This window comes from Diospyros lotus, chromosome 7 (assembly GCF_014633365.1).
Source record: "Diospyros lotus cultivar Yz01 chromosome 7, ASM1463336v1, whole genome shotgun sequence".
Classification (NCBI taxonomy): Eukaryota; Viridiplantae; Streptophyta; class Magnoliopsida; order Ericales; family Ebenaceae; genus Diospyros; species Diospyros lotus.
In genome coordinates this window covers 28479076-28490105 of record NC_068344.1, presented here as the reverse complement: position 1 = coordinate 28490105, position 11030 = coordinate 28479076, and the positions used below count along the sequence as shown (strand labels likewise).

General features: G+C 37.0%; 1 protein-coding gene and 1 long non-coding RNA gene across 2 annotated transcripts; both read left to right on the top strand.

The window, feature by feature from the left end:
• The first annotated feature begins 3648 nt into the window (after positions 1–3648).
• On the top strand, positions 3649–5160 carry LOC127806898 (uncharacterized). Its single transcript, XM_052344472.1, has 2 exons — positions 3649–3900; positions 4081–5160. The coding sequence occupies exons 1-2, from the start codon at positions 3685–3687 to the stop codon at positions 5017–5019; spliced, it is 1155 nt and encodes a 384-aa protein (XP_052200432.1). The 5' UTR covers positions 3649–3684; the 3' UTR covers positions 5020–5160.
• A 1344-nt stretch (positions 5161–6504) lies between these two features.
• LOC127806899 (uncharacterized) lies at positions 6505–8437 on the top strand. The gene is made up of 2 exons (XR_008024529.1): positions 6505–8058; positions 8147–8437. It is a non-coding gene; the product is annotated as an uncharacterized LOC127806899 (long non-coding RNA).
• The last annotated feature ends 2593 nt before the right edge of the window (positions 8438–11030 follow it).

Sequence of the window (11030 nt, the reverse complement as noted above, 5' to 3'; positions counted from 1 at the left end):
AACGGAAAGTAGGTAAGACATTGAAGTCTAGACAAATGGATCAAGACCACATTATACTTTGAAGCGATGAAATGTCCCATGTCAGGTAATGTCATCTAGTGCTGGGGAGCTGCAACAGACTTAAAGCAAGAGAGTCCATGCATTAACTCATCTACACGCATATTAGATCCATATAATTGTGAATACTCAGCACGAAAAACATGTAACTCTTCAATCAGGTTAAGACGAATATCTCTCCAATTTTGCTCACTCATGCCAAGTAATGCCGCAATGGCACGAAACCCACAATGTCCATCAGAATCTACATTCACAATATTGTGTATGAAATATTATACATTTGGTGGGAAAGAATCATCATAACCTCGCAATCTATATTTCACATTCACGTGAGATTTTGAAAGTTTACATTCCTTTCCCATCTTACTTGAACTCTGTATTACTGGGGTTGTATTATCATGAGAAGACTGTACTATTTCAAAATACGATGGATCACGCCTGGTAGAACTATCAAAATGATTTTTCTTTGAGGATGACTTACCTTTTGTTTTAACTTTAACACTTGGCGCCATCAATGAAGTTGTAATAGGATCAACTAATTCTCTCAACTTTTGTTTCAATACCAATTTACCTGCCTCTGATTCTAACTGAAACTTCTTATATATGGTCTCTATCTCTAGCTCAATCATCAGTATAAATGTGATATCTTCATCACAAGTAGTTTGCATCAAATGTAGCTTTCTCCAATGAGAATGCACAACTGATAAGGGAATTGGTCGTCCTTGAATGATGAACTTTGCAATTTCATGTGCATAAGGCAAACCATGTACTTCTTATCACACATCCACATGAAATCTTATCCACCCCAATTTTCTGAGCTATCTGTGTTTCCTTTAACCCTATATTCATTGCATTTCTAGAGATAATACCTCGTAATTCTCTGAAAATTTCTAGTTTGAAATTATGTTGCACCAATGTTAAACTCTTCTCAAATGATCCTTTGATCTTAGTATGCTGTAACTCAATAAGAGAGTTGATGATTGTCCATGATGACTCAAAATCACCTTGAGATGATCTAAGATGTCTTTTCAGCTTCACATGCGCACTCTCAGCCCTTGAACAAAATCATATTGATATATCAGATATCGTAATTTTTGAGTATATTATAATATAAATAATAAGTAAAGATATATAAGATCTGAGTTTTATAAATAGTACCTGTTAGTAGTAACATTCCCAAAATGCATTATCTTATTTGTCCACGCTGCAACAAATTTTTCCTTATAATTATTCAACCATGCATTTCTCACATAATCAAGTGCATTGTCATATACATGATACTCAACTGTTAAGTCATGAAGCCAACGTTCATATTCATTCTCAATTGAGGCAAACATAACAAGCTGCCAACCTAATATAAACTTCTCCCATGTCTCTTTTTTATCGAAGAACTTCTTATAATTAACGAGTACATTTTTTGATATATGTCACCTGCACAATAAGGTGGTAGCATTTGGAAACACTTTATGTATTGCATTTATCAATGCTAATTCTCTGTTTGTAACAACTACTCTCAGAAATATATTAGATCCCATCAAACTCTGTAATCTTTCCATTGCCCATGTGTAGTTATCCTCGTATTCATGATCCATGAATGCAAATGTAACAGGAAAAGTCAATTCAGTGGATGTTACACCAACAATCTGAAGTAGTGGATATCTGTACCTATTAGTTTTGTATGTACAATCCATTATTAAAATATGGGGGAATACCTTTAATAACTCTATAGCCATCGGATGAGCCCATAATAAATCTGTAATACAATCTGTTGATCTCTCACATCTATGCCACTCCACATAACTACATTCTCCTAATTTCTTCATCAACTGTTACATTTGTGATCAACCACCTTTCTCTATAAGTCTATATCTTTGACGTGCATTATATATATGTTTGATAGTAGTTACGTTTCTATCGTCCTGTGCCTTTATAGCCATCAAAATATTTCTAGGCTTCACAAGATTATTAGACATTGTATTCAATATTTTTTTTCTCTTCTTCTGTAAGCCGCCCTACATATGAATGACCCTCAAGTTGAGTTGATGGTGCATGATTGTGAAATCCACATGTAATCTTCAACTTCCATTTTTCGTCTAAAATTTTGAGGCTAACTAATTGAAATGGACAATCACATTTCTTTGAATCCATACACTTATGTTTTAATTCTTCCCTTGATTATTCTCTCTTTTTTTATGGTCTATATTTTTCACCTCTTTCGCAAGCAAAGCGAACTCTAAATGGCCTTCAGGGACCTCCACATTCATAACCCTTTATCACGATAACAATTCAATTTTCTTTTCCAACTTGTCTAACCCATCCAATAAGTTCTTCTTTACTGCTAAAAAATTGATAAAAAAATAGAATTCAAATATTGTTTAAATAATAATGAAATAAAAGTTTAATAAAAATGTATGATACCTCATTGGTAGTAAATGGTTCAATAGCATCAAATGACTGTTCAAATGAAAAAAAATTATGTAAATAGAAAATATAAATAATTTAAAAACATTGTTCAAATAATAACTAAACGAAAGTTTAATAATGTATGATACCTGATTGTTAGTAAACGGTTCAACAGCTGACTAATGAAATGAACAAAAAATAAAAATTATGTAAATAAAAAACATAAATAATTTAAAGTAATGAAATATCCCGAATCATTAGATTCGGGGCATCCTCGAGTTCCCGAATCCTTCAGTTTGGATACTCAAGGAGTCTCCGAATCGAAGGATTCGGGGCACACTGATTCCCCCGAATTCGAGGATTTTGGGTATCCTTCAGAGTTTCCCAACTCTTACTTATAAATAAATTTAGAAATACAACAAATTTTCAAATACCTCATGTATTTCATCATCTTCTTTCTCGTCAAAATATGAATAGTTATTATCTTCTTTGTAAAACTCCGTAAACATTTGTTTATGATAATCTTCCATGCTTAACTTGTCTATCACGAGTAGAACTGTGCTTAGCAATCTTTCGTGTTGAGTAATAGTTGTTCTGTAATGCTTATTGTATGTTGAATAACAATGGCTGCGCGGTGTGGGTGAGTAAAAGTGTTTAGATATAGTGAGTAAAGTGGCTGTAGCGATAGTGGGTGAAAAATTGTGTGCACGCGCGCTTGAAAGAGTAAATGCTGGGTGGTTGAGTGTACAACATTTATTAAGTGTAAATATGAGATTTTGTTTGAGGATTTTTAAGAATATTAAAAATAGGTTGCGGTGAGCAAAATTGATAATTGTAAATAAAATTTGTCAAAACTGAGGTATCATGGGATTTGATAAATTAAAGGGCAATACTAAGCATTATAACTGATGACAGTCATGACGCATACATGGCAGCACACCATTGGATATGCTACACCTCACATGAGAGGTGCGCGCAATGGTGTGCTGCGCCTCACATGAGAGGTGCGCACACCTCTCATGTGGCACCTCTCATGTGAGGCGCAGCACACCCAATAGTGTGCGGCCAGCTGGCGTCATGACTGTCAACAGTCCTGACGCCCAGCATTTCTCTAAACTAAATGTGGTTGTGGAGTTTACTTTATTGGTAATTAGAAAGGATTTTGTTATCACAACTACCAAATAAAGTTTCAGAGAGAGCGAGAGAGAGACGAGAAAGAGCCGGATGGCGAAAAGGTTTCGAGGGCTATGGGCACATGATACAGAAAACCTTCGTCTAATTTTAGGAGCTGAGATTGAAAAGCTTCAATGCCATCCAGTATTAATAGCGATGATGGGGCATCCCTGCACAGGTAGGAAAGTAGCTGCCTATTTGTTGGCAGCAACTCTGAAATGCCCCCTTGTCAAAGAAGAAGATATCCAAGCAAAATCTAACTACCAGGTAATATGTCGAATCGCTGAGTCTCACCTCAACTTTGGGTTATCTGTGATTGTTGATTCTCAACTCTCCGATCAGTCCCATTTTAATCAGTTGCAGAACTTGGCCCAATCAGCAAAATCTCAACTCTTGATTGTTGAGTGTAGACCGTACGATGAAATTGAGCTTTGGTGGAGCCTGCAGGATGAAGAAGAAAACGAAGACGAAGTTCAAGCTCTTATCACTCGGGGGTGGGACAAACCACCTTCTCTCGAAGATCTTCAAAGGCAACTCTTGGAGACCGCTAATACCTATGATGCTGGGGAAACCCCCAAGTTCATAATGAAGATGTCAGTAGATGGGGAAAAATATGAATGCGTTTCTAAGGTTCTGGTTTCGATTGTTTCCCGACTTTATCCTGACCATCATCAAGTTAAGGGAAGATGTGGAAACGGTCATGCCATTGACTACACAGACGAGCAAGAGAATTACGAAACCAGCTGCAACGACTGCTCGAAACCCGTCTCGGGATTCAACAGTTACAAATGCTCTAGGCAAGGATGCAACTTCATCCTCCACAAATCATGCGCCAAACAGTTACCGTCTGAGCTCAGGGTGATAGAGCACGGCATCTGGACCATCCATCTTAGAAATGCGGAGGACTACAAGAGTAGCGGTGGTGTCCGGTGCAGTTGCTGTGAAGAACTCATCACAGGATACTTTTATCGAATTAATAATCTGAGCGTTTTAGACCTTAAATGCCTACTCCTACCGTCTAAGCGTAGGGTCAAATTGCACAAGCACAGGCTTCAACTTACTTTTGATTCATCTGGTTTTGCTTGTGGTGCATGTGGGATTTATTATGATTACCCTCTAGCTCTGCACTATTTTTGTCGTCGATGCCCATTTAAAGTAGATGTGAACTGCGCCTGGTTACCAGATACAGCGATATATAAAACACATAAATACCCGTTTAAGCTCACTCTTTGTCCGCAGGACGACACAAAGCAAGAGTTGTACTGTATGTTTTGCCAAGAAATAATTGATCCGAATTATTGGATGTACAATTGTGAAGGGGATTGTGATCATCCTGCTCATGCTCGTTGCCTCGTACCATCGGCTCGGCCTCCTGAGAATGACTAACCCAATCGCGCGCCGATGATACTACTTCTTATGCAACATTTCAATTTCTTTTTTCTATTATAAAATGTAAGTCCTTGCATTAATTTGTTGTACTTGGAAGTCTAGATTCTATTATTAAATGTAAGAATCAAAATGTTCTTCCAAATTGCCATTAGAAATCACTTCATTGTATCGTTTCGATCAAGTCTCACAGTGTGGATGTTCCTTTCCGTTTGCCCATAAGCCTTTAATTAATTAGCTGGCTAGTTTTGTGAAGATTCTTTGCTCGTGATTTTTTTCCCCCCCTAATGTAATATCCCAAAAATAATAAAAATGTAAATTAAATTTATCTAAATTAAATTTATTTAATTAATTAAATTGATTAATTTGTTTAAAAATTTTGTGACTGTGCGTGTGTGCGTAGGGGTTAAGCTAAGTGGCCATTTTGTCAAATGGAAAACAGAGAAGAACAGAGGAGAGAGAGAGATCAGTAGGCCGAGAGAAGGGAATGAGGGAGATGGCCGAATCGGCCATGGCAGTAAGCTGGTGGCCGAGAGATCAGGTGAGAGAGAGAGAGAGAGAGAGAGATAGAAGGAGGAAGTGGCTGGGCGACCATAGAAGCTGGCCGAGAGCTCGGCCATGGCAGCCGAGCAGGGCGGCAGCGGCGGCCGCGTGAGGCGCGGGTGGAAGCGGTGCAGCCTCCTATGGTGGTGGCGGCCAGAGGCGCCAGAGAGGGCGGAGCAGCGGCGAACAGCGAGGGCGGTGCTGGCCGAGGCAGCGGCTGGAGCAGCCGTCGGCCATGGCAGCGACGCGGGCAGGCACAGGGGAGGCGGCGCGAAGAAGAAGAAGAAAAAGAAGAAAGGAAAGAAGAAGAAGGAGAAGAAAAAGAAAGGAAAGAAGAAGAGAAGAAGAAGAAAAATGGCGCGCAGAGCAGAGGCGGAGAAGAAGAAGAAGAAGAAGAAGAAGAGGAGAAGAAAAAAAAGGAAAAAAATATGAAAAATAATGGAATTTTGGGATTTTTTTTTGTCAGGAAAAGTGATCAGGTACGTGGGTAAAAATTAGTAGAAACATGTTATGTTTAAATTATAAATTTTACGCAATTAGAATTAATTAATTTGAGTCCCGATTGTGTTATTTGTTAGGAAATGATTTAATTCGCATCGGGAGTACAAGAAAAGCTGAAAGCAGCTAATTTCAGGCAAGTTCCTAATGCTTTCCTCGTATTCTTTAATTTTCGTGAGAAATCCTGTGATTTATCATATTTTATACCCTCCCTTCGTCTGTTTCGACCCGTTTATTAATTATAGAATTTTGAGTTGTTTGATTTAAATTTACTTTATTAAGCTGGCTTCGAGGATCTTATTAGCGTGATTTAATTTAAAATAAATATGAGACTTATTGGAATTTTATTGTGGTGCGCTTATGAGGGATTTTAGATGGTTAAATTATTTATATTACACGGTAGATTTATTTAATTAAAGTTACAATTTTATTTATTGCCAGCGAACGTTTTACTTCGCAGCGGGTGTGCAAGAAAAGCAAGGAACGACCGTGTAAAGGCAAGCACTTAACCCTCTCTTCCTAATCTTTAATTCACGTGAAAGACCTCGTGATTTCCTGTACTTTATCCTCTCCCTTACTTTAATTCGGCTCCTAACCTTATTTGTTATTCTTATTCATTTATTTTAATTTAAATTAAATCCGAGGCTTCTAGAGTTTTGTTCGTTGTGAGCTTATGGGGGTTTGTACCGCCCCCACTTCCTTTGGAAATGATGCCGAACCAGCCTAGGAATCAGGTTCCTAGAAGGGCGAGTTTATTTATGATTTTATCGGGTTTATTTACAGACTTTCTCAGATTTATTTATGGTTCGGTTAGAGTTATCGAGCAGTAGGGCAAGGGTTGATTGTTGGTGACGTTGGGGTAAACTATTGTTCGGCCCTGATGTGGACCGTCGGATGGACACCCCTAGTCACTGGCTGTTGACAGGTGCCACGCACTGCTGATAAGCTCTGCCGGTATATGATTTACTGCATGATTAGATACATTATATTACTGTTCATGATTTGATATGCACATGGGTACGGGATGCATATTGGGATATCCATTTATTGAGTATGCTTGGACACAGACATTCTAGCTTGGTTAGGTTGCATCCAACGCAGCATATGCATGGCGTGTGGTTTACTATGTGGGCGGAGCATGGCCTGATGCCTGGATGTATGGACGTCTTGTATCACGTTGATGCTCACTACGCCATTGCATTTTTATGTGCATTGCATGGCTACTGGTAGTTATTAGTTCTTGGACGGGAGTACCGTTCCGAGGGAGCCTATGGCTCGGTTGTCGGGAGTACCGACGGGGACGGGTGACGGGAGTACTGGCTCGGGATCGCGTGCGCAGGTTTGTGGAGATATTTGTTGCCTTTCAGGGCAGCGGCAGGTTGGTATGGGACTTGGGTGTCGTGTGTCTTGTGTGGGCCCCAAGGACCGGTATGTGCTTTTATTATGCTCTACTATTGTATTGTAGCGTCTCATGACTTGTGTGTACCTGGGGGTTTATTTTGGGAAGAGTTTTCTGGTTATGCTCAGCCTACAGCCTTTCTTTTCTTTATGCTTGCTGAGTCTCTCGACTCACTTTGTTTTCCATCATTCCAAGTAGTGCCAGCGTGGGTCCGAGCAAGGGAGTCAGCGTCTAGCGGCTGAGTCGGTATGGTGTACAGGCAGTCCCGTCAATCTCTGTCAACTCTGATGGTTGTGTAGGGTCTATTCTCTTATTGTTTGTACTGTGCCAGGTCATTTCTCGAGTCTCGTGTGTGTCGGCACAGGAGTTTATATTCTTTTACTTATCTTGTGACCGCTGTGTTAGCGGAGTTACCCGTAGTGTATGCATGTGTTTAACTTTGCTTCCGTTGCTCTCATTTTTAAGTATGTATGCCAGGGTGGTCTTTGTCTCGTGTTCATTCTTTTTTCCCTTCCGTAGGCGCTTCTGTTCGAATAGACCGGATGCTTGAAATATCCAGGCGGGGATGCTTACACTTAAAACATTACATCTCAAATAAGGTTAATTAGTTTGTTTGAATCTCAGAATATTTTACTAATAGATAGATAGATAATATTTTGATTCGTGCATGTGCTCGCATATTTACAGGCACATTTCACTGCCCGTGGAAACAACTTTTAGTAAAGGAGATGCAAAGCCTATATTAATAAATGAAAATAGCCATATTTGAAGATTTAGCGGGTTGATTAAAGCGGTGGCGGGTTAACTGTAATATTTTGGATGGCTTTTTTGCTTGCGGCAGGTTAAGTTATGGGCAGTCTGTGTTCTATATGTTGTTTTACATGTATCAAACTAGAACTAATTTGGGCTGTTTGGAGATTTTTTTTTTTTTGTCGAAATTGTACTTACTCTTTCTATTAAAATTAATTAATTAATTAATTGCGTATTGCTTGAATTTTGGCATTTTGACCTACACACCCCTAAACAATGGTTAAAATATAAAAACTAGCCCCAAAGTGCATAGATTAATTAATAAATGAAAAACTTGCTGGGTGTTGCTTTTTGGACCCCCAGATTCCGTGTTTGAGTTCTGATCAGGAGATAGTTCAATAAATAAGAACTGACCCTAAAAATGAAAAATACTTGTCGCCCTCACATTTGTAGTTGTGCTAGAGGTTGAAACTTATCTGCTGGATTCCTTGATTTATCTCTTCTGCTGGAATCATGGGGCCGAGCAGCAAAGCCGCAAATGATAGTGCGTATGTAATCTATATATATATATATATAAACTACATCGAAAAGAGTGGTTTAAGAGAAATGTTAAATTAAATTTATCCTAAATTTTTAAATTAAATGGAAAGACAAATAATTATAAAAAATAATACAATCAAAAACATAAAAGAAGGAGATAATATATTTATAGTGGTTCAGCTCAAGACTTACATCTACTACCTTAAATTAAAAACTAAAATCTATACAAAAACTCATATTACTTTCGTAACATTTTATTAATTAACAAAATTATCTTAAAATTAAAAATAAAATGCAAAAATGATTATTAACATTACCGATATTATATATCTTAAAAGGACAAAAAAAAAAAAGGATGAATTTATTTTATATTTTTATGAAGGCATCACGAAAGGCCGAGTTGTTCCAAGTCTCCACCTTAAATAAATAAATCAGGGCTCTTTTTTCGAACGTGAATGAGATCTGGCAGTAGAAGCATAAATAATTCATCCGGCTAGCTACAGTACTTTGCTAATATTAATTTTATATTGTAGTATTGGCTTTTGCCTAATTAAAATTGTAACTTGTCGTAATACTAAATTTATATTTAAGGCATTGAAAGTTTATGCTAATTATTATTATTTTTCTTAATGTTATATATACTAGAGCTGAGAGGGGTGACTCATGGTATACAAGTGGAAATAAATAAAACAAAAAAAATTTAAATAAAAGTTCAATTTTAAGAGTACCACTTGTTTCTGTTGTTTAGTTTTTACTTTAATTATTTAAATAAATTTTAAATGAAAATGGACATAATACTAAAGTTATTTTTGCACCGGTATGACTTGAAAGTTTTAAGCGCAAGTAATGAAATAGTTTTTTTTTTTTGGTTGTTTTTCCAAAGGAATATATATAATATATATTGTAGAATCAAAAGTTTCAAACACCACATGTGGTGTTTGTTTAATTAATAAAATACCCAAGCTTGTCATTATAAACATATATAAGTAGAGTTGTCAATGAATCAAATTGTTCATGCACTTGATTTAGTAAGAGATCGTTCATGTTCGGCTCGTGTAATAAATGAGTCTAGTTTGAATTTTAATTTGGAGCTCGATTTATAAACAAGCCAAGCTTTGAGTAAGAGAAAATTTGGCTCAATTTGACTAGTGAATAAAGTTCTGCAACAGGTGTGAAATAAATATTTTTTATTATTATTTTAATACTTTGATATTTATTTTTATGTTCGTAATAAGGATATTTTTGTTTATTTGAACAATATTATTGTATTTGTTTTGAGAATTTTTGTTTATCTTTATTATATTTGTTATTATGTAAAAATAAATTTTATTAATGACTTTAATTAAAAAAAGTTTCTGGGGAGACAAGCTCAAGCTAGAACATATTTTTGAGCACGAGCTCGCTAAAATCCTAACGAGTCGAGTTTTATTAGAACCTTATATATAGGTGCTACTAGTTATAAACTATATAAATATTTGATATATGAGCTTCCCTTTTTTTTTTCTTTGGAGAGTATCTACTTAAAGTGTTTTTTTTTTTAATTTTTGATTACAGGGTATTTAAATCTTGGCCGACCTCTCGCCAATTCAAAGACAAGGCCAAATATCATACATGTTTCCCTTCATATTATATGTATACATCGAGAAAAAAAATATTAAATGTATATGACTTTAAATACTTTGCAGGTTTATGATAGGGTAAATCATACCCAATATTGCCAAGTGATCATTATACTTCAATTTTTTGTAAAGTGATCGTAGAAATTTAAAATGTTTTGCATTGTAGTCACTAAATTAATTTTTTGGCAAACCTCTCGTCAGAGTTGGTGATGTGGCGCTAACATAGTGCTGACATGGTAAATAATAAAAATCACATGTTTATTGTATAATAACAACCAATAAAAATTTATCACGTGTCACTAACTCAAATCCCCAAAAATAAATTCCCCTCCCCCCATCTCTCTCTCTTTTCCTTCTTGTCAGCGACTGCTACCTCCTTCTAGTGGTCGTTCGCCGTCGTCATTGCAGCCACCACCGTTCGCCTCCAACCCAGCTGCCAAAGCCTCCATCTCAATGGCCGGAAGTTCACTCGCACTAAACTACACTGCCCTAATTCCCAGAGGACTCTCTAACTCGGCCACCATTGAAGGCCTGCTGGAGCTTGATAATAGAAACGTGGATGCCTAGAACGAACTCATTGATGCTAATAAACAAGTGAAAAATGGCCAGGAGGTCATGGACACCAGTTCGTCATTTGGATCAAACTCTTCCACTCATTTAAT